The 24529-nt window shown below is 42.5% G+C and overlaps 2 protein-coding genes across 5 annotated transcripts in view; one reads left to right on the forward strand and one right to left on the reverse strand.

Annotated features, from left to right (window-relative positions):
- Positions 1-1120: 1120 nt before the first annotated feature.
- letm2 (leucine zipper-EF-hand containing transmembrane protein 2) lies at positions 1121-16972 on the reverse strand. The gene is made up of 11 exons (XM_004547042.5): positions 16720-16972; positions 16204-16272; positions 11811-12357; positions 7224-7367; positions 6147-6284; positions 5830-6033; positions 5285-5404; positions 4617-4736; positions 4190-4288; positions 3779-3847; positions 1121-2499 (listed from the first exon to the last, which is right to left on the reverse strand). Exons 2-11 carry the CDS (start codon positions 16248-16250, stop codon positions 2443-2445), a joined length of 1545 nt encoding a protein of 514 aa, XP_004547099.4. The 5' UTR covers positions 16251-16272; positions 16720-16972; the 3' UTR covers positions 1121-2442.
- A 3628-nt stretch (positions 16973-20600) lies between these two features.
- Positions 20601-24529, forward strand: part of nsd3 (nuclear receptor binding SET domain protein 3) — a 28295-nt gene continuing 24366 nt past the window's right edge. For all 4 annotated transcript variants that reach the window (XM_012918002.3, XM_023152157.3, XM_076891002.1 and 1 more), the window contains exons 1-2: positions 20601-21020; positions 22957-23816. In XM_012918002.3, coding sequence (XP_012773456.3) covers positions 23001-23816 — 816 coding nt within the window. In that variant the 5' untranslated portion in view covers positions 20601-21020; positions 22957-23000. The remainder of the gene's footprint in view (positions 21021-22956; positions 23817-24529) is intronic.

Here is a 24529-nt window from a genome sequence, read left to right on the forward strand (position 1 = left end):
TCTTTTTCCTTTTCTGTGTTTCTCCATATGATGAAGGCCTCAGAGCAGCTCTGTTTGGATGTTGCTGCCCAGCAGCATCAGTGTAATGCGGGTGACTATAGACAAAACCCTTGGACGACACCTCTATAGTCTCTACTTCTGATTTTAAGCTCCAGCTTTTTCTTTAAGAGCTTTTCGACATCAATTGCATTAAGCTCTCTGCACTTCCTGAGCTTCATCTGATCTGTTCTTGTCACCGTGTGTAGTTCACTTTAGCGTCAGGTCTAACAGGCACAAGATCTGTTCGATTATTCATGCAGAACTTCATGAAACTGTCAAATGTCTCAGCAGGTTCATTGTCTCTCACGACAGGCTTCAGGAAATTATATAAATATTGAAAGCCTCAACTTTACTCCTCCAAACATACCTCTTCTCATTGTGATTAAAAAACAAAACAAACCCTCAATACTCTGATCTTGTATGACCATAAAATTCTTCTTCAGGAGGTATTTGGCTCCTCCATGTGGGCAGCTGCTCCCATGATGAGTGTATGTCAACTTCTGACTACACCTGTACACATCTGTAAGTGGTTTTATGTTTGATCCTAATTTGCAACCAAGTCTATTTACAGGCCATTTATCAGCAAGAATATTAAATCAGTAGAACTTTACTTTGATCAGAAACACAAACTAAAGTGATTTAATGTCTCCTTGATTAGGTTACAGGACAAAATCCTGAATATGGAGTAACATTTAATGTTTGAACAAATCAAGTTTAAAGTTTTGAGTAACTAAAGTTTCGAATTAAGAGCTCGAGTAACTAGCTGGCACTCATCCACAACACACTGAAAGCATTAAAAGCTATGAACTAATGAGACTAATGACTGTAACGGCTCTGAAGTGGGCAGAGAAAAAGAGAAAGTTGACACCCTTTATCTCTAACTGGGTCTGAGTTTGTCAAACCTGCGAACACAAAGAAAGCCTGGATATGCTGAACTGGCATTGCAGTACACCCATCATGACCTCTGACCCCAGAGTCAGGTGTGACTACAGGGTTCTTTAGAAAGCACTGATCCGTTACTGATGACACAATGTTGCAAAAACAGTTCACATCCATTAAAAACTGAAGCACAAAAGAGAGAAAGTTTTGAGTCTTTTTATTGATCTCCTTCAGCGCAGGATGTAGAGATGATTGAAAAGGTGTCTGCTTTTCCCATCAGTAACAACACTGGTGATTATAATTCGAGGAATCATTTGGATCAAACGGGAAAGGGGCCAAACAGGAGACATTAGTCTATAAAGAAAAAGGTGCAACTGGGCGCTTCAAACACAGAGGTGACTGAAAAACCAAAGTAATATATTCTGATGACAAACAATCACCCTCTAACCATAGGCACATGTGTAAAACCAGTGAAACAAGTCTTAACCAGCAATGATTGGAGTTAAAATGTCCTTTCAGTTATGTCATCCACTTCCAGGAGGTGCCTACGGATAAACAGCAACGAGTGGGGTAAAAAGAAAAAAGAAATAAAACACCACACAAGTTGCTTCTCCATTAAATGTTTACAGGGAGTTTGAAGCATCACACACACAAAGCTGGAGAAACCTTCCAACTTTGATGACAGTAAATATGGGGGCATAACGATGTTAGACATTTGGGCAAATCAGCCACGATACCAAAAAATAATCATCTCATGTGTGGCTTCAGGCTTACAGCTTCTCCACGCGAGCGGACATCAAGCATTTTCCGTTTAAAGACTCTTTAGCATCATAGTGTTAAAACATAATACACTTGAAATAGCTTGTCCTTTCAGTGGCTGTACCAGTGAGCTCGCACTTAATGACGAACCCCTCTTCACTTAACAGCAGCACGTCATCATCACCCCCCCACCCACCCCAATCTAAACCTGCTGTTTCACCATAAGATCAACTCAATCTCTGACATTTTAATACCTTTTATATTTTATGTAGGCAGCATCTTTCTGGTGCCTACAGCTGACTTTAACAAAGGTGGGGCAGCTACTGTGGGGAAAAAAAGAAAAGAAAAAAGAAAAGGGTTGACTTCTCTCTCAGCTGGCACAGGAGTTAAAAACACCTGCAAATAAAACCTGGTATGCGCATAACAAACTGTACAAAGCTGCTGCTGCTTCAGTTACAGAACACAAAAACAAAAATGAGCATATTTACAAATGTACAAAGGGAGAAACCATCGTGGTCACAAACAGTTCACCAGGAAATGACTTCAGGTCACAGAATCAGCAGCCATCAGCTGACTGCCAGGGCGGTAGCACGTTGGGAGAGTGTCAGAGATCGGGGTGCGCAAAGCTGAGGTGAAGCCGCCGAACCTGCAGTGAGGAAGATGAGGAGCGGGCAGGACTCCTGGGTGAGATGCTGGTTCAAAAACAGAATAAGGGGTTTTAGCCCCGTCCATTCCTCCCCTCGCTCCAGGCTCTCCTGCTCATCTTCACACGCCGTTCGCACTGATCTTGCTCTTCTGGGTTCCTTCTATTGCCGCTTTGGCCTGTGGAAAAGATTGGAAGAGTGTTTAAACATTATCATCTCCTACTGAACATGTATCAAGACAAAACAAATTTCTTCTTAACGCTGTTAATAAGTCTGCAGTGACCCAAGAAATACAATGGACACAGTGACGTTGTTGCCTGGGTCAAACGAGTTGCAGCATGGTGCCCAGACACTGAGAAAACACGGCAAACACATTGAAGAATATGCAATTCTGAAGAATTTACGGCCATGAGCTGTCGGTAGATAAAGAAGCCCATACACCTAGACCTGTGGCTTGACTTGGCCTTTTACACACTAGCCGTGAATGTATTAACAATCCATAAAGAGCGGAAGATGTTTGCAGGAAAGAGGTAAAAAGATGTCTGCTTCTTTGTGTATTTGGAGCCCATGATTTGTGTGATCTTCCAAATGTAGAAAAAAATATTTTTAAAACATCTGCACAAAAAAAAATCCCAATAATACACCCAAATAACAGTGCATTTCTTTAACTTCAGTGTCTAAAATGTCAAAACTTAAGGCACAAATCCAATCTCCCCTTAGGTATGTTCTTATGGTTTCCCACACTAATGCTATTTTTAGACTGCCTCAGGATGTTACAGTAAACCTTCCTGTTGGCCGTCTCACTCTGGGGGGCAGGGTGAGCAAACGGTGCTCTGCACAACTGAAAGTTGAGAGAAAAAGCTCATCACCTGACATCACTCACACCTTGCACAAACTGCAGCACAGTACAATCTCTCTGGAGCTTAAAGAACACCTCGAATCAGCAGCCAGGAGTGAATAGTTCACCACTAATCAGCTCTGAAAGCGCTCAGTTAGGCCCAGACTTTGCAAAGGCATCATTAACATGTTTCACTGATTTATCATGACGGATAAAAATGATTTCACGTCTTTAAAACATAAATAAACAAAGGAGAAATCAAACGACCAGGACTCATGGCAGTCATTAACATTTGAAATTAGACTCGTTTGAAAGATGCTAAAAATAAGATGAAAAAAAATCCGTACAAGGAATCTTAAAATGTCTTTACACATCTTGGGAGGACTGACTTTAAAAGATAAATGTGACTGTGTGACAGTCACAGGTCGTTTTCAGATATTTTTAACCCTCACGGATTAATTTATTATTCTGTGTCTATGTTTTATTCTGCTTTCAGTGATTACCTAAAAGATTTATCATAAGAGCACGTCAATCGCATGTTCAGGTCAGTGTGACAGACGAATGAGACCAAAGTGGGAAGAAATTACTGGAAACCATTCAGGTTTCTGTGGACACTCACCTGAAGGACTTCAGCAGGAGTCAGAGGTTTGTCTGACACGGCTGGAGCTTTGTCTCTCACTTCCTCTGCCTAAAAGTCGATAGAGGAGAAGAAAAATATGATAAATATATCATTAGATAATAATAATGGATACAACTGACTGGCTTTATGTCCTGTGTTGGGAGGTATAAATGACGATTAGTAATTTATTTTGTCCCTTATATCTCAGAAAATATCCATGCACTCAAGTATGCCTAAAAATGGGCAGCAGAGCTCCTCCAGCATGAAAATAAAGTTTTGGTCTTGAGGAGGAAATCTCTGCAGACCTGCAGCTTTGGCCCAATTTCCTGTGTCATAAATACAGTTCATCTGATCTCGTGCTCATGTGTGTTGTTGGGGTTCAGTGTTTGGTTTTGTTAGGCGTGCACTGACCGGTCTGTCTTTGATGATGAGTGCAGGGTCTGCCAACCTGTCGCTGCTGACTGGGACTGTATTTGCTACTGGGTTTTCCTCTGGAGTAACACCAACCTTCTGCAGACCAACCAACAAATATGAGGTGAGAAGAACACATCTAAAATCATAAACTGCTCTGGTTTAATTTGATTATCATTCTCTTTCTCAGATGTGCTCTATTTCACATTCAAAACCTGTTTTTATATTTCCAGCTTTTTACTTTCTACTCTGTTCTTTTGGTTGTATTTAAAACAGTTTTTATTTCCATCATGATTAGCAAAGACGATCCTGTTTTGTTTTTTGTTTTTAAACAGCTGGAGTGTTAAGCGTTGTGCAGCTTTCTCTGGCCGACTGATAGGTCAGTGAATTAAGTTGTAGGATTTTAAATTGTCTGCAAAGGACGAACCTCGATCTTAGGAACAGGCGGGATGACGTGGGGTTTGGGTTTGAGGTCTGTCAGGTACATGGCTCTGGAGAGCAGCAGCAGCGATGGAGGAACGTTCTCATTCAGGTGCAGGTCCAGCCACTAGATGAGAGAAAAACATTTATGAAACGAGATTACTGGAAAGGTATAAAAGGTTTGCTTTTGATTAAAAGGTTTTTTCTAATTAGCTCTGATATTTGGATCAGACGTCGACCTGATCCTGACTTTAAGAACTGGATGGAAAAATCGGTGGTGGTGAGATTGTCTCATTAATTTAGATCTGTGTTGTTGTAAACACCAATAACTTTTTTATTTATTTTATTCTGTTATTTCCTCATTTTCCTTTATTATTTTTCCAATTAAAACCCATTCAGTGCATTTATATTCTTGGATGCCTGTATTTGTAAGGATTTATTTTGCAAAGTTGGCAAACCTGCTAATATTAGTCTCAACAGGCTGAAAAGCAGATCCAATAACTGGACCAATAGCTTGCCATCATGTCCTACAGTACTCCTCATTTTTCTCCAAGATGAACTTGTCTTCAAGAGCAAATCTGAACCATTTTGCTCCAGCTGACCTCAAACAGCGGTGTCTGTGGGCGACTCCCAACTGAACACTTAAAGAAAACACGTTAAAAACCGGCTGCTCACCTGCTGCATCTGCTCACGAAGCTGATCTGTAGTAAGACCGAGAGACCTCATCCCACGAATGCGGCACGCTGCCTGCAACTCTGACACACTCATGGCCGCCACACCCTCGGCTGCAATCATCTGTGAAGGGATGAAAGAGGAAGTGAAAAACTGAAGCATGAGAAAAGTTACTCTTTAGCTTGATCAACGTATGTCTAGCAGCTGTGTACATATGCAGCACAGTAAAAAGAGTATATATTTGGTGTTTCAGAACTTTCTACCTTAAAAGGAAACATTGTAGTAAAACTGATCTGAAACAAGTCAAGTCAGAGACATTTATTACAGATTTACTTCTTGTTAAAGATGTACTATTTTTATGTGCAGTAACATCAGACACTAAGTAAAGCAGGAAAGAAGAGAAAGGGATAATCTGATCATAACTGGCAGATGATTAAACCCAGCCTGTGATGTCACCTGAGATGATTAATGGTTGTTTAGTTTTACAGCCTTTGTGTATCTCTCCTAGTCACAGCTGTAAACTTGTGGTAACGAGCTTTCAGTCTCACCTCATCGTCCGACTTGATGGCTCTGAGTTTCATCATCAGCTGAAAGCGCAGCAAGTTGTTGGTGCCAATAGGCTGCAGCTCCAACAGTTTGCACAGAGCCACCAGCTGGGGGCGCTCCAGGTGCTCCAGCGTCAGCTCGTCCTCAAACAGCTTGGAGAAGCGGACAATGTCCTTCGTTTGGGGTTGCTCTCCTGTGCCCCGAACCTGAAATGGAAAGTTACGGACGCATTACTATAGTAAAGCTTCTTCAGTCATCCCTCAAACACGTGACAGCGGATCAGTAACAACGTTAGAGCAACGAGTTTGCTGTCATTCACCTCCTGAACGTATTTGGAGAAGCGCTGCGCCTCATCGTCCGACTTTGCTTTATTCCTTCGAGCCATCTCAGCGATCGTCTCCTGCAGAAACTTAGCCAGCTCCAGCTTCGCAGCCAGACCTTTCTTCTGCTTCTCCTCCTGCAGGATGACAACAATTGTTTAAAAATGCAAGGCAACAAGCAAAGAGAGGCTAAAGAAACTATGTCCTTAAAGTTTAGAGAGGAAAACATTTTGGGGAAGAGATCAGAGTGATGCGACAAGATCATCTGAGAAGGGGGGGAAAACAAAACAAAACACAGTCTCTGATTGATTATGTTTAGCTGCATTTAACACCCATTATATATATTATACGGAAACCATAGAGCTTTTTATGGGAAACTAATTTATGCTTCAGTATAGGTATCAGGAAGAATGTTTAGGATAAGAAGCTTTTACAGCTCAATAAAAAGGAAGCCCACATTTTCCCTTTGACAGCATTTTGCTTACTGCAAATAATAAAATGTATATCACAGTAAGTTGAGTTTACATTTGGCTTGGACTTTCCCTGACATTGCTTTTAACGCTGTTTTACTCTTTTCTTTAATTGTTATTATTGTTAACTAAGTTTCAGAGAGCAGACACCTCCAAGCTGCCTAGCAGCATGACAACATATCTCTGAATCATTCAGCTGTGCTCCAGAACAACCACGCAGGATCAGAGATAACAGGGCGCACACAACAGAAACTTTCAGTGCGTGAGGGAAGACGGCGTTTAACACATCAGAAATGATGATGCAGTTTAAGAAAGACCGATATCAGAACAGGCCATAGGAATAGTTACAGTTGTTGACAGATGCACCTACTTAACACATAAAAAGTTCAAAGGTTGTCTGCTGACAACATGTTAAAAAACAAAACATTTAGAGTTTACATTGTGCTTATAAATGCCAGACACGTGTCTCAGAGTAAACTATCAAGATTAGATCAAGTAAGCAGCCTGCTGGAGTCACGTCTGAAAGGTTATATAATCCCAATGAACCCTATTATAAGTTCACTCAGGCAGCAGAGTGTGTGTATGGGTATGTGTGTGTGTGCATGCCTTTTTGGTCTCCGTCTCAAAGGTGGAGGGCAACATCTCTGGGAACAGTTTGAGGAAGACGGGAAGAAGGAACTCCATGAAGGGGACGATGATAAACACCATGAAGGGCACCAGACGGAAGAGGTCAGCACAGGTCCTCATCAGCTGCAACAAACAGAAACAGTGCAAGACAACAGTATTTATGCTGTGGTGCTGCTGACTGTGGGTCCTTCCACAGCAGAGGTAGAAGAGGGACAGCCATGGACGAGGGGTCCTATAAAAGCACAGATCAAAGTTTACAGTTTAACTGTCAGGGATGCACCAATATGATATTTGTCTGACAGCGACCGAGGGTACGTCCAGAGGTACACTTTAACCATAACAGTGAAGAAATGCTGGCCAATCAAAAGCCCACAAATGATAATACAGCACACAGTCTGAAATCAAAAGTAAAAGGAGATAAAGGTACACACCTTTGACATCGTTTCTGTGTAAACACAGAAAATGAATTTTAAAATGCATTTCAAGATGCACAGAGGTTTAACAAAATACCTGCATACGTGTGGACGTAGCCCATGCATCTGTGATAAGGTGCAAATTTATGGGTGCTATCTACTTTCTCTTCCATGCTCAACTGTGGCTGGTGATGCAGCAGAACTAGTTCACGAGTTGCTATGCCAGGAAGAATAAGGACCGCCAGCTGCAGTTCAAGATGGAGGACATGTGTGACCATGGCTGTTTCCCAGCTTCACCAACAATAACTGTACCTGAAGCGCTACACATGTCATCAGGAAAAGTAAACCAACTGACAGTTTCTGTCAAATATTGATGTAGACTTGCTGGCACTGTGAGGACATAAACGGCCCTCAGCTTGTCAGTCAAACTGGCTATTTCCATTATCATACACACACACACACACACACACACACACACACACACACACACACACACACACACACACACACACACACACACAGGTCAGCGATTCTCTGCGCGATCAACCTCTCATATGTTTAAGCTTGCTGCGGGAGATTTCACTTGTCATGTTTGCATAGTAAGCTAACGATTGATAAGACGATGTCAGAGGAATTGGTGCGCAAATTATCATCACTCACCAATCAGTGCTGTCGCTCTCTATACACAGTTCGCGCGATTGCAAAGTGAAAGCAAAAAACAAGCGCAAATTAAAACGTGATTTCAATATGTCACATATTGACAGTGGCTCATCGACGCCAATGACATAATTACCCAGCTACATTTCCGAAAGAATGCAAAAGCATTGACATATTGTAGCGGGTCAGGGCTGTTCGGGGTTCTGTTTGTAGTTATGTTTTGTGTACGTTGCCATGGTGACGGGTGACGCCCTCTCGCTGCGACAGTGTGTCCTTCCGGGGTCAGAGGGCGCCCTGTGTGTTGTTGTTGCTGTGCTGTTGCCGCGCTGAGCAGTTAGCTAGCGGCAGTGTTCTTCTGCAGATGTCAATAAACGGCTGTGCTCCCTGGCTAGCTCACGGGAAGCAAGACCAAACGATACCTCCGTCTCCTCCTTGTCTGAGCTCGCCACATTGGTGTCAGAAGTGGGATAGCTCACCCTCGCTGTAATGGAGAGAGACATTCAGAGGCTGGAGCAAGCTGTCGAGGAGAACATTCCCCGCTTGGGAAACTGGCGATTGAAGAGAGAGGGTGTGAGTGGCCATGCAAGTCCCCCGACGGGTCCCGATAGCGCGAGCGCACCGCGGCGGCGGCCCGTCGCGACACATGCTAGGGCAATGCTTCATGGGTTACCTCTGTCGACCCACACGCCGAGCCCCCAACCGTAGCAGTCATGCCTACCACGCCAGTTAAGGCACCTGGATATTTGCAGGACTTTGTGTGGGGTAATGGGGTCGTCGGGGACGACTGACCCCTTAGGTGGGGGCTATGTATCGGGTCAGGGCTGTTCGGGGTTCTGTTTGTACAGTTGTTTTGTTTATGTTGCCATAGTGACGGGTGACGCCCTCTCGCTGCTGCGGTGTGTCCTTCCGGGGTCAGAGGGCGCCCTATGTGTTGTTGTTGTTGCTGTGCTGTTGCCGCGCTGAGCAGTTAGCTAGCAGCAGTGTTCTTCTGCAGATGTCAATAAACGGCTGTGCTCCCTGGCTAGCTCACGGGAAGCAAGACCAAACGATACCTCCGTCTCCTCCTTGTCTGAGCTCGCGACAATATATTTTTCCTTCCTACAAAGCCCGACTGGAAAAATCGCTAGCCCCGGGACGTCGGGCTAGCGATTTTGCAAGCCCTGTATCTGATTGAGGAATCACTCATCTGTGGGAAAGAGTTTATTACAGAGAAATGGCTCTTTCCAAAATAAAAGCTATACTATACGCTTCTTCTGGGCTATATTCTCAGCAGCATATTGTAGCGGGTCAGGGCTGTGTTTGCACAGTTATGGTTTTTTTTTTTGTTGCCATAGTGACGGGTGACGCCCTCTCGCTGCGACAGTGTGTCCTTCCGGGGTCAGAGGGCGCCCTGTGTGTTGTTTTGCTGTTGCCGCGCTGAGCAGTTAGCTAGCGGCAGTGTTAATAAACGGCTGTGCTCCCTGGCTAGCTCACGGGAAGCAATACCAAACGACACCTCCGTCTCCTCCTTGTCTGAGCTCGCCACATTGGTGTCAGAAGTGTGATGATGGTGGCACCCCATGTTCTGACCCGAGTGACTTTTCCCCCGCCGGTCGTGACCGGCCAGTGCGCCAAAAGAAGGCACCTGGACATTTGCAGGACTTTGTGTGGGGTAATGGGGTCGTCGGGGACGACTGACCCCTTAGGTGGGGGCTATGTAGCGGGTCAGGGCTGTTTGGGGTTCTGTTTGTACAGTTATGTTTTGTTTATGTTGCCATAGTGACGGGTGACGCCCTCTCGCTGCGGCGGTGTCTCCTTCCGGGGTCAGAGGGCGCCCTGTGTGTTGTTGTTGCTGTGCGGTTGCCGCGCTGAGCAGTTAGCTAGCGGCAGTGTTCTTCTGCAGATGTCAATAAACGGCTGTGCTCCCTGGCTAGCTCACGGGAAGCAAGACCAAACGACACCTCTGTCTCCACCTTGTCTGAGCTCGCCACAATATTAAATATATCAGGTCCCCATAAGGAGAATCATGTGCTAACGGCTGTCTAAATGAGTCGGGTAAAGTTTGTAGCATGCATGCTTGTTGTTTTTGTCTGCTTCCACTTGTCTTTGCACTAGGATGACGTTGGTGTAAATGTGCAGTCATATTCGTTGTGTTCCCACTAGTGCTGTCAGCGTTAATCTCGTTGAAATGACATTAACGCCACAACACGGCAAATCTCCGTTAACGAGCTACCCCTGATCGCCCCTTGCGGGGGGCGTTAACGAGCTAACTGCGCTAACACACTAGTTCCCACCCATGTGATTGAGCATTGCGTGGCACATCCAACATACTGTTTTACTTTAGTCCATGATGCGCTTACCTTCAGGGTCATACGTCACATGAAAACCAAAATAATTCCAAACGCCAGATCTGAATGAGGGTGGGGGAGGTTCAATTTGCCATGTTGCAAGGAGAGCTTAACTTCTGTCTCGCTAGCTTGCCCTGCCCTCTTCCTTCTGACGATGCTGTCTGTGTTGAGCGCTGTGTGTGTGTGTATGTGTATGTGTATATATATATATATATATATATATATATATATATATATATATATATATATATATATATATATATATATATATATATATATATATATATATGAGAGAGAGACAGAGACAGAGATACATAGATTGATAGATTCCTGTATAATATATGTGATCACAACTGTACCTTCTTGGTTGCTAAAATAGTTTGGTCATTAGAGATATAATAACATGACAAGCTGTGAAATCACACGAGTTGTGTATATATTTAGACATTCAGCAGGCGTATAAAACCTCTGTAGTGCTGCTGTTAGGTGAAAACAACCATTAAAAGAAAAAAAAAATATACACTTATTCAGCCTCATAGCTGTAGCACACTAAATGGCTTCAGCTTTAGGAGTAAATAGGCGTGTACAGGTTCTTGATAAAATACAGACCGTGATATTTCTCTGAATCCCAAAACACCAACTACACTGGGGATTAGTGTTTAAACAGTCAATCCTTAACGCACAGCAGGTCAGGCAGTCAGAGACAGGACATATTTAATGGCAGGATTTCATGCCACAGATTATATTTAACGTCATTCAGGATTTTCAGAGTCACTGAACAAAGACTGTAAAACCTCACATCCATCGTCCTCAGCTCCTTCTGACACAAAGCCAGTGAGCTGGGTGTGAAATGAATCTCAGTAACAGGACAGAAAGGGTGGTGGTGGAAGGGGATTGGATGACTCTCAAGCTGAGGGTTTGAAAATGAGTAGAAACCAGACAAACTACTGCTGCACCCAGACTGCAGCCTATTACAGCACATCACAGCAGGATAAACACAACAGCCTGCAAATTATGCAGGACAGAGCTGTGGAAAGATGGCTTCAAAGCTGTGAGATGGAAACTAAACGTAAGCATTTTCAAAAAACAAAAACTAAACTCACGCTACAATCCTGAAAACCCTAAAGACTAAAATTAGTCAGACTAATCCAACATTTAAGCTCCCTTACCCTTCTCCTCTCCCTGCGTGTGAGCACTTGTCCATGCAGCAGCCTCCACACCATCCTGCCAGCAATCTTGGTGTCGATACCGAGTAACCGGAAGCCGTTGTAGTAATGCTTCAACTCATCCACGAACCTCTGATACAGAGACTTCTTCACGAGTGCCTTGTCCTTAACCGGAGCAACGGTGGCTGCGGCGGCTGTTGGTGCTGGAGGGGCAGCAGATGGAGGTTGGGACTGAGGCGCAGCAGCTGGAGAGTCCTTTTTATCTCCTGAAGAAGCATCGTGAGCAGCAGCAGGTGGTGGTAGTGGTGAAGTCTTAGTGTCCTCCTGCTTTATGTCCTGGAGCCAAACACCTGAGCTGTGTAGGGAGCGAGTGAGGAGGACAGAGCTGTGGCTACGACCAAGGGGGTGGCCACGGAAACAGTGATGGTGACCATAGCGGGAGGACCTGAGTGGGAACGAAGGCGAGACGTGGCAAGGAGGGACTACGTGGAGATAGGCTTTGGAAGACAAGGAGGAGCAGCTATGCCTCTTGGATAACAAATATGATCCCCTGTTGACAGAGAAGAAACAAAAACTGCTTAGACAATACTTTCCTTAAATGTATGTTTTAGTGACGGATGAGACCATCAATAACACAACGTTATGTTACTGAATACAAACACAGAATAGCTTCTGGTTCAGATTGCTGTAAATGAACTCCTCTGGATTTAAATCAGAGGGGGGGAGTCAAATATACAGCTAGCAATCCAGAAGTGGACTCAAATTGTCCAACCGGGCCGACCGGATAGCTTTACAATATGTGAATGTTTCAAATTTCAATAAGAGGCTCATTTTATTTGAACTGTGGTGTGGGCACTGACTGCACTACCACACAGGAGATAAAGTTTAGGTCTAAAATCATCTGTCTGTGAAGCTTTAAAACCTCAAAAATCTCCACTGTGACATTTAAACGATGTTTGTTAAGTTAGTGGGTGATGAATTAAACGTAGATGTTTTCTGAGTGGAACTTTTACTCATAAAAACCAGAAAAAAAATATTTCTGAAAAATAAGGAATTTGTGCAAACATCCCCCACAAAATGACCCATTTTTACTGCTCTTAGACTGGACTCTTATTTTGAAAGTGGGACTGTCGTTAACCAGTAAGGTCAAGCTAATTTTGTGGAAACCTCTGACGTCATTCAGCCATGTCAGACAGACTCTCTATTATTAATTATCCTAAATCTAGTATGTCTGGTTTGAACTAGCAGGATAGTGAAGTCACAACATACAACAAGGTACCCTGGTGAAAACTTGAAAAAAGCTAATGTTTAGAAGAAAAAAAAAAGTCTATTAACCAATTCTATATACTAAGGGGGACGAGGGGAAGTGATCTCAAACTTTACCTTTTATACGACATATCGTTTATCAGCTATAAAGCTGTCATTAAACAGCAATTACACCCATAATAATAACAGCCGAACAGAAACTACTTCCAGCTCGCAGAATTGTACACATATCTGCGTTCACATTCACTCTAAAAATATTTGGATGAATCACCACATCACTCGTTCAGCTCCTTCTAGGAAACCTTCATCTGTTTCTGAAAATTTCTTATTGTTTTAGCAACGCTTTCAGAGGGATACTGAATCTTCCGGCAGTCCCTGGAATCCAATGAACCCCCGCAATGAAACACCACTTCCTCCTCCAAACACCATCATTGCTACTATACACACATGAATGCAGAGGCCTTTTCTCACTTCTGTAGGCTTTTGTGTAAGTGTCAAGCACTGTTTGAGGTCACAGTTTACCTCCATATACCTCCAGAAAGAGCCTCTGCTAGCAAATACATATTAATGCAGTTTAAGAATGGACTCTTCACAGTTTGGGGAGCAAACATAAGGTCACAGTTTGCCCCCAGGACACTCCCCCGACCTCAAACAGTGCCTGCTACTAAATGTACATTAGGCACTGCCTGAGGGTAACCACCCTCTGAGAAGCTGTCCTGATGACTACACACCTTCAAGTGCTTTTCAGTTAACAATGGGAACTGTAACCAACTGCATACTTATCTAAGGACCCTTAAAACTCTTGTCTAAGACCTAAACTTATTCAGAGTTCTTGCAGTCCAGACACGAAATCAGTTTATTCTTCCAACAGTTCTCAGAATTATGGAAAAAGTTCATCTGACGCTAATATTAGATGAGGATGTTATCCCCCCCTCTGGTATGTACGCACATGAAACAGTGGCAACCCATCTTCTTATATTTATTTATTTATTTATTTTTTAAATGCACACTGTTTACCTGCAGGATGCACAAAAAGTTTACAAACAAACTGACCTGCCCTTTCTGTTCTTGGATCAAGAATGGGTTATATAGTTAACTATATAACTGTGTGACTACACTCTCCTGCAACACAGCAGAATGCAACAGAGAGCTGATACTGACTATCAGTGACACGTGAAGTTATTTTGGTGACACTGACGTTTACACTGAAACAGCACATATGCATTTTTGTTGTTTTTCACAGTAGCTACACATTCAGACCAGAGGACAACTACTTTAGATTAGCCTGAGTTTAGAGTTTTCTGTCTACTTTAATGATGGTCCTGTTGGTGTCTCAAATTCAAATTTTTATTTGTCACGTACACAGTCATACACAGTACGATATGTAGTGAAATGCTTGGACAACTGCTCGTGACCTAAAGAAAACAAAAAAGGAAAAGGCTATGAATAAGAAAGGAAATAAATATGAAAAATTAAAAAGGGTAAATTTAACTAGGAAGGAATAAAATATAAATTAAGGTTAAAAATGAAATAACTGTACAACACAAATTAGAATGAAGGGTAAATTTAACTGGGAAGAATAAGATAAAGATAAATATATAAATTAAAGTTGAAAATAAAATAACTGTACAACAAAATACACAATATAGAACTATATAAGAATGTATGAAGAAATCTAAATATAAATAAATATATACACAATAACAGCAGCTGTACAAGTATTAACCGGAAATGAAGAATATAGTGACCAGTGTTGTGCAAAACCAAAGTCCAGAAAGTCCAGTGTGTGTGTAAGAACCATATGTGTGGGTCAGTACTGTGTGGTGGTGTGATTGAGAGACCGTATCGCCTGCGGGAAGAAGCTCCTCCTCAGTCTCTCTGTGTTGGTCTTCAGGGAGCGGAATCGCTTTCCTGACCTCAACAGAGAGAACAGTCTGTTGTTGGGATGGCTGAGGTCCTTCACGATCTTCCTGGCCTTGGTCCGGCACCGCCTGCTGTAGATTGAGTGCAGGTCAGGGAGCTCGGAGCGGATGGTGCGCTCAGCTGACCGCACAACCCTCTGTAGAGCTCGTCTGTCCTGCATGGTGCTGTTCCCGAACCAGGTTAAGATGTTTCCCGCCAGGATGCTCTCTATGGTGCACGAGTAAAAGTTCCTGAGCACCTTGGAGGGCAGTTGGAAGTCTCTCAAGCGTCTGAGGTGGTAGAGACGCTGTCGGGCCTTTTTCACCACGGTGTTGATGTGACAGGACCATGACAGGTCCTGCGTGATGTGAACTCCGAGGTATTTGAAGCTGTCCACTCTCTCCACTGGGCACTCGTTGATGACGGGGGTCTGGTAGTTCCTCTCCTGCTTAGTGCTGAAGTCCACTATCAGCTCCTTTGTCTTACTGACGTTTAGAAGGAGGTTGTTCCTCTGGCACCAGTTCTCCAGATTCCTAATCTCCTTCAGGTAGGCCGTCTCGTTGTTATCAGAGATCAGGCCCACCACGACGGTGTCGTCAGCAAACTTGATGATGGTGGTGGAGCTGGTAGTGGCCACACAGTCATATGTGTACAAAGAGTACAGCAGGGGGCTCAGAACACACCCCTGGGGGGCTCCAGTGCTGAGAGTGGTGGAGGCTGAGACAATGTGTGTGTTCTTTACTTTTCCACTAAACCTTAAAAAGTGAAGCATATATTTCCTTCACTATATAAAAAAATGTGTTTCCTTATAAACATGTGTGTCCTTGTGTATTTTTGGCCCTTAAGTAATTTTTTCTGTTGTGGGGTTTCTTTCCCTTACTTTTCGCTTTTGTTTTCCTCATACTTCTTTTTCCTCCTGTAGTTTTTAAAGATTGTCCTCAGGTTTCTGAGTTTGCTCCCTTGTAAGTTAATTTGATTAATTTGAGCGTTTTCTCAAGCAAGTGTAAATATTATCCAGGCTTAAATGTGTTGTTTTAACTCGGTATCAGCATCGATCCTTGTCCAGCACTGGCTCGTGCTCTTTTGTTTACCTGTAGCAGAGCCCAACAACACGCCCCGACTCACAGTTTGCTCCAGCTTACACACAATAAGCGAAAGTATTCGAGCAAAAGTAAAAATAAAACTGTTAGGTACTAAAAGTAAAAGAAACCGTGTCCAACTGACTTACCTTGATCTTGTAACTGCGAGGAGCACCTGGTGACTAAAGACTGCCATTGTAGGGGCAGATTACAGTACTCTGTTAAACGGAGAAACAGCGAGGTTAGAGTTCACTCTTATGGGAACAGAAGTGAGACAGAAAACTACTGTAGTGCTAAAACTAACATTAAGACGACGAGACAGCAAATGAGCCCGATATTATGTAACAACAGTTTTAACGTGACTACTCATCTGAGAGGTACCACAGACTTAACTCTACCAGTTTCCCTAAAAAAATAATCTAACCTAACAGAAGACCTTAAGAACTGAACCCAAACCTTACTCCGCCTCTTTTTAAAGGCAGTAATAAAAGGACGTAACTTGATACCAAAACCAGGAGGGGTAAATTCCCAGGGTAAATTTCCGCCAGAGAAACACAGCCCTACGCTAGGCTAGCCGCTTAGCTAAAGTGAGCTAACCGGCTAACATAGTCGGTTAGCTGCGTTAGCTTAGCCGGCCGGTGCTAACTAAATGGCAGCCCACCAACCTCCAGCGTCGATGACCGAGCTATGGCTGCCGTAGCGGACAGGGCGATGTAAGGTTTCTCGGTAGGACGACAATAATATCCATCCACGGCACTCAATCCATGTAGAAGGGAACGATGAAAGTAACGGCCGGTGTAATGATAAACCCATTTACGGTGGGTTTCTCCGTCGAAAGTGCCCTCAGACGCGACAGGCTTGAGCTTCTTTACTGACAGTGTTTGTGTGTTTGTGCAGCCGTCACAGGCAGCTGCACTGAAATGTCACACCGGACATGCGTAAAGGCTGTGTGAGAAGTGTCAAAGATCGTCTATGCTAGCAAAGATGGCTCACTGTGTGGGCGAAAAAAAAAGCTTCTGCTCAGTGAAAGAGGGTGTTACCCTTCTTGTATTTATTCATTTTCAGTTTTATGATTTATGGATGCTAGATGACATCTAAAAAAGCACATATAAATCAATGAAATGAAACAATCTTTACTTTCATATTGATGCTGTCAAACGATTTCATATTGAATGTGTTGTAATCAGTGTAACTAATCTGCAAGACAGTGGTGAGGTGCGCAGTAAGAGTAGCAGATGAATTCAAGGTGGGGCTGGGATTATATCAGGGATCTGCCCTGGGCCCCTTCTTGTGATGTCTCTGTAGACTATAATGTTTGCAGACAACAGTGTAACCTGTACTGAGAGTAGGTGCGAGAGAGCCCGGATAGGTGGAGGTCTTCTCTGGAGAGAAGATGAATGAAAGTCAGTAGAAGCAAGAAAGAATATATGCGTGTGAATGAGAAAGAGGCAGGTGTAGCAATGAAGCAGGAAGGAGAAGAAGGACCAAACGTGGAAAAGAGTCAAGCATCCAACATCTCCAGGATTAGTTGAACTGACATGTCTTCAGGATATAAGAGGATACATTTAAAATGTATCTTCATTAGACAAATACATCAATATATCCCGTCTTTTAGACATACAACGAAACTAAACTAGGAAAGCGAGCCAGTACTGCTCATTAAATTTGTTTTGTTTTTGTTGCAATTTTAAGGTCTTGTTAATTCAGAAAAACTCGACTTTTGTTTGTCAACTGATAGCAATTTGCCCTCTCACATCAAATCAACTCTGGATTGATTCTCCTTCATTGGTATGCTAGTGTTTAAACCTGCAGTAAGCCACCAAACGAGCTGTCCCTCAAGCTTTAAAGTTAACTAATGCATGATGGAGTCATGCACAGGCCTACTCACATGATTACTCTGAAACAACTTTTAGTTGCAGTGGTCATTTCTTTCGCTTACACTGGTCACTCAGACAGAGACACCTTGTTGCCACAGTATTCCTTGATATTTACGTCAGACTGTTCGACTGTTTGCCTTTTATTGTGTGTTTTACTTGTTATCCATTGGGCTATTTATATTTCTTGCACAGTATGAAGCATCCACAATTCCAATGTATATGTACAACAAAATAATAAAAAGTAATTCTTTTGTATTCGATTCATGCTAAAATAAAGCCACTGCTAATCAGATGCCTTCTAGATGGAATTACATGGTGGACCAAAATGAGACCGTACCTTTCTGTTTTATAGAGCGCATGTGTTTTACACTCACTGTTGTACTGCTCTCCTGACCTCTTCGCTACATATTGATGATGTTTTAAATCACATATTTCAACTTTGGAATCATCTGATGAGGCTTCAGCGACCAAAAGATAGATCAGATGCATCCCATAGGTCCTGTGTGAAGTCGCTCAGATACTGCTTATCTGCTGTAGATAGTTTTGTTTGTTTGATTTGTTGTTATGCCTACTTATTTTGTCCTACACTTGTGCAGTTTCCTCTGGGGTTTTTTTTTGTTTTTGTTTTTTTTTTTTGGGGGGGGGGGGGGTTACATTTTTTTAATGTAATAGCTATTTTGAAATCATGTTGATTCAAAAATATCTGTTAAACTGTGTTATATTTTACATTTTTAATACATTCAGCTAAAGAAATGGGGGGTAAATGTGTTTTTGCATCAAGCTGCTACTAACAAAGGGCCTGAAGATATATTTTAAAATTAGTTCTTTGTTAAATTTTCTGTTATGTTTCGACACAACACTGGTTTATCATTTGTATTTGGTGCCTGTTTTATGCTTTAATGATTCACAGGTCAGTGTTAAATGGTTCAGTAAATAAAACAAAAAAAGCAGCAATTGATCAGTTTTCAGGCACCTTCAGTTCCCTCACAGTTTAACCTCTATTTCTTAAACTATTGTGTCGATTCTGGGAAATACGCATCAAAAGAGAAGGTCAGAAGCCAGACTGTTTTTCTAATTTACTGGTTCTATAACTTCTTCTGCCATGCTCTACTTCACACCTGACATACCATTATTTTATCTTTTATGTTTATTATTAATAAAAAATGACAAAGACCAGGTTGAAATTTTAGTTACACGGACATCGGTGGAAGTAGCACACTGGTTTTTAATTGAGCCACAGTCTGAAAATTGCTGCTCCAACTGACAGAGATTTCTCATACACAAAAGTTTGGCGTTTTCTAAGGAAGCATTTGCATGGTAGAAACCGGAGACAGAGCACAATCTGGCAGACAAACAGTGACCAGATCAATACACAAGATAATGTTCAACGATAAGAAAGCTGCAATTCACACATATTGTCTTTGCAAAAGCCTTTAGAGATTTGACAGATTATTCACAAATCAATAAAAAAGGGGAAAAAACAGATATTTTAGTAGCAGCTGTTGTGTTAAACATTAAATCTTGTGTTTTTACATCTTTTTTTTACATTATTATTTAATATTCATTATTATGCATGATGGATGTTATGCTTATACCGAACTTTAAATTACTTACAGTATAAAGCATGTAAAAGTCAAACTGCTCTATAATATAGAGCACTCCCTCCAAAAAGCACAGTGTACTTACAATGTAAGATGGGAAAATATTGTTTTTGCCTATATTTAAGTATTTGTGGGTAAATAATGACAATAATAAATTACATTGTAATTTCAAATAAAATACATTAAAATTCCATTTAATTACAGGACTGTATTATAAAGTATTATCCATGTGTTTGGACTCCCCTGTATTTGGGGAGAACATCCATCCATCCATCCACCCTCATAAGACTTTGTGTTACACTATCTCATACCGTACATTACCAAATCTCCATTTGCACTATTTGCCTATTTGCACTACTCTGCCTGGTTTGCACTCAATGTCATTTACCCTTATATTGTATATTGTATAGCTTTCTTGTTATATGTAAAATTGTATTATATTATTTAATTTTTTTTACTTTAAAATATTTTACTTGCATTTTTAATCACTCTTATATTTAAATGTTCATTTTCTATTTTATCTAGGGATTGAGAGTAACGAAGTTTCTATTCTCTGTATGTCCTGTACATGTGGCAGAATTGACAATAAAGTTGACTTTGACTTTGACTTTGACTTTAAACCTGGCACTTTCTTGCTGAACGAAATCCTTGATATATGAAAGGAAGTGTTCCTAATAACACTTGCAGGAACAACATGCAGGAACAAGAAACAAGAGGCAGAGTGACAGCTCTTTCTTTTTTCCACCTCCTCCCCCTGAGAAGCAGATCAGGCGAGGAGGCGCGTAAAAGCCAATCGGAGAGCCTGCTGCAAGCGTAGATACATGGTGCCGTGGACACAGAGATAAAAATATAATAACAATAATGATTTAAAAAAAAAATCAAATATTTAACAGTGTTTATCCACGATACGAGCAGTAAAATGTTCTTGTGTAGCCCATTAAAAATAAATAAATAAATGAAACCCCCCACACATGCGTTTCCTCCTTTATTTCCGTGCATTTCAGATGCCTTTTTCCTCCTGTTTAACCAAATGTAAGATATAAACTACAGCTCCCGGGGTGCCTCTGGTGACCCTTGCTTGCAGGCTGCATCAGTGTGATTTTGGCGCTGAGCTGAGGAGCTGGATCCACCGAGAATTTAAAAGAAAAAAAAGGGCAGAGCGCTTTTGTTAAACCGGAGGAAGAGGGTGCTAGAGATTATTATGAAGAAGAGGACAGGAAGGGGGTTGCGATCAGATTGAGGTTTTCGGGTCCTCGCACTGACGAAGAGCCCCGCGTTGGGATTGGGCAGCGACCAGATCGAGTCCTCCTCCTCCTCTCTGTGGAGAATTGCGTTAAAACGAAAAGGCCTGAGCTTTACCAACATCACAGGATTATTATTATTTTTTTATTATTATTTTGTACCCCCCTCCTTCTCCTTCTCCTCCTGTAGATTAAACGAGGAAGCATTGCTGGCTGGTGTATGTGTTTAGAATGGGACACGCTGAAGGTATTGACATTTTTTTGTGTATTTTCCTGCATCTTTCGACTCGCTATCAAAATCCGTGCTGCTGCTGGTGCTACTGCTCAGTGTTGGCCGCCTCTGCATGTTGCATCTCCTCGTTTTCAGTCGTAGCCAGCTTGCTTTCGGGCACATTTTCCCCCCACAAACCGTCAGTGATGGAGGTATAATCACGGCAGACAATTTGATTTAAAGGGGTACCAGGCAGCCATATTGGCAGCGTTAGCGTTAGCCTACCCAACATTAGCTTTCTCCCCCCTCCTCCCCTTCCACCTCCTTTCATCTTGTTTCATGTGCGCTTAGATGGATTAGAAAACATTAATAAATGGAAATGTGTCCCCGAGTGTGTCAGAAAGACATACAGCCACATCCCCGTCGTGTGCTTCGCCTTTTAACCGTTTAAACGGCTCCTGTATTTCCATTTCGATGCCTTTGGTGCCAGGTAGCTTCAAGCTAACATCGCAGGAAGCTGTAAGATCAGTCATTGAAACCTTGTTATGCCCATGCATGCACCCGTCTTTTTTGTTATGTTTGATTAAAATAACACATCTATAGCCGGCTATTGATCTCTGCCACACTATATATACACCCAAGTTATACTACAAGTCCTTATAGGAGACTAGTGACCGCTGGATGACATCTTTTGGATGTTTACATCACCGTGGTTCACCCTTCGCAAAGCTGCTAACAAGTTAAACCGCAACAAGAGGAGCAGATTACCCACTCAACACTTTAAACCTAATTAATTATATCAGCTCTGGTGGTTAAAAGTGTTCAGTGCATGAGGTCAAACCCACCTCTGGTAGCTGCTCTTTTGTTTTGTGCAAGCAGGCCACCATGTGTTTGTGTTGATGAAAATAAACACATAAAAATCACCTAAAGCTTGTGAACAGGAGCTTGCACGACCTCTCAGTATACACTACGAAGATGACCCGAGTTTGTGATGATAATATGGGGATTTATGGGGTCTGCAATTCAGACCACCCTGTGAGTTTATCACAGTAATCATTATAATGAGTATTCTGCAGATCTCCTCAGTGCATCTGTTTAAAAAAAAAATCCCACATAATTCAAACTGCTGCTCTAAAACTCAGATTTGAGGAGTAGGAGCCTGGTGAAACTGCCACTGAAGTGATAATTAAAGTTGTGTAGTTAATGGTCAGCTAACCCTGAGTTTGTAAGGGAGGAGAGGTGTGTGCTTCTACAAGTCAGAGTTAGAAGTTTCACACTATATTATTAGCAGAAATTTCTAGATATTTTAACCAGAAAACAGCTGATACATGGCAAACCAATTCGGTAGATGGCTGACTTCTTTCCAGAACTTATGACAGTCCCGTGTGTTTATCTGCAGTGAGAAAGATTTACCAAAGCCCAGATCAGTGGTCATAAACAAAAAATAAACTCTGTTATTCTGATGTTTTTCTAGCTATTTTATTCGTATAATAATAAACAGTCCTTGTGTTTACTGTGGGAGCCAAAAAACCCGATGATGTAACTCTGTCTTTGCTCTTAGTTTCTCTTCATTTACAGCTGCAGTTTGATACGTTTCAGACACCAAATCTGCTTGGTTCCATTTAGAGAAAGGATTATTGTTTGGGTTTAAATATGCCTTTTTCATTGAAAATGAGGCTTAAAAAACGGTAACCGTGGGTTCAGATGTGACACCAAGTGTCAGTGTGTGACAATTTGGGATTCCAGAGTGAAGCTTTAATTTGCAAACAAGTTTGCTTAATACACTGCTAGAAAGTTAAATAAAAAAGGCCAACCCAGAAACACAGATGTGTGCAGTGTTAATCTGTTGCTCTGTGTTAAATAATCTGTTAATAATTCCTGAAGGATAGAAGCTAAGGTCTTGGTGACTATTGGCTGTGTGCTTGTTGAGCTTTCCTGCGGTTCATTCAGTTGTGTGTACCTCTGTCGGCAGGTCCAGTCAAAGAAAAAGACAGTTAAGGATGCAGGAGCCCAACAATGGATTTCTCCTTCTCTTTCATGCAAGGGATCATGGGAAATACAATTCAGCAACCCCCTCAGCTCATTGACTCCGCCAACATCAGACAGGAAGGCACCTGCGACACCGGCAGTGACCCGGGTGAGGATGGTGGTCCCTCCTACGATGCAGCCCTGGATGCAGAGTTTCCGTACCCGCCATCGGCTTCGGAGGACATGCCGCAGGTCCCCAATGGCTACCCGCCGGGTTTGGGCATATACGAACCGCAGGCTAAATTCTCCATGTACTCGCAGTTCCCCAACGGCTCTGCTAATGGCTATGGGGCCATACGGAGCTACGGGGACCACGGCCTCGTGTCGGTGGAGGGGACCGTCCTGAGAGGTCCCGGTCTCCAGGAAAGACCTCTGTCTCCCGTTTCACCCCCACTGTCCACACATCACCCACACCTCCACCACCACCATCATCATCATCCCCATCACCACCACCATTCGCTCCACATCCACTCAAATCCACCTCACATACAAACCCACTCACACCCGCAGAGTCCTCCACCGCCACCCCTGCCCACCCAGCATCACCTACACCAGACACCTCACATCATGACTCACAACCTGCCCCCTCCTCCCCCGTTACACCTGCCTTCGTCCAGTCCTCCCCCCTCACTTGTGGACAACACCCCTTCGTCTCAGCCCACGCACGCCCCATCCAGTGCTTCTGGTGGGGTCCTGAAGAAAACCAGTTCTCCGGAGATCAAGCTGAAGATCATAAAGACGTATCAGAACGGCAAAGAGCTGTTCGAGTCTGCGCTGTGCGGAGACCTGCTGCAAGAACTGCAGGTAACTGCCAACAGCCTTTTAGGCAACATTTCTTTTTACCTTTTTGTTTATTCTTCCAAAGATGCTTTTTAGTGCAGAAGATTAGGTGGAAATGTGGAAATCTGCACAGGTGCGCACAGTGTTGTTTTCTTTTTTTATTATTATTTCATATAATGAAAAAGATGCATGATCTGACTGCTATCTCCTTTTCAAAATTGCTTCAAACATTTTTTTTTTTTCATGTGGTAGAACAGAGCTGAAGAACCTCTGATTCTCCAGAGTTTAATGTATTTTTAAAAAATTGCATTAATAATTACAAAATGTATAATGTTTAAGCTAATTTTTCTGCAAACTAGACTTTATAGTTAGCCATTCCTATGAGAACTAAAACTTTGAGGTACAAAATCAGCCCGGGTGTTCTCGACTAAGATCAAGAGCCAAGCCTATGAGCAACAAAATCAAGAGACGATAGTGCAGCTGGAATTACACTTACTATCTGAATTGATTAAGTGTAGAAGGAATGGGCCATCAATGACAACACGTGGGTTATTGATGAGTTTAAAAACTCTCCAGAAGCTTAAAGGCTGCACATTATCAGGATCAGCCCCTTTAATTTAATCAAAGTTTGGATAGCAAGATAACAAGCTGTTCAAATGGAGGTCATGGGGTGAAAGTGCATTTTCTAGTCTTTATATAATGTATGCATACATACTATCGTCATTTAGCTCTGGTCA

Source organism: Maylandia zebra, linkage group LG12 (genome assembly GCF_041146795.1).
Source record: "Maylandia zebra isolate NMK-2024a linkage group LG12, Mzebra_GT3a, whole genome shotgun sequence".
Taxonomy (NCBI): domain Eukaryota; kingdom Metazoa; phylum Chordata; class Actinopteri; order Cichliformes; family Cichlidae; genus Maylandia; species Maylandia zebra.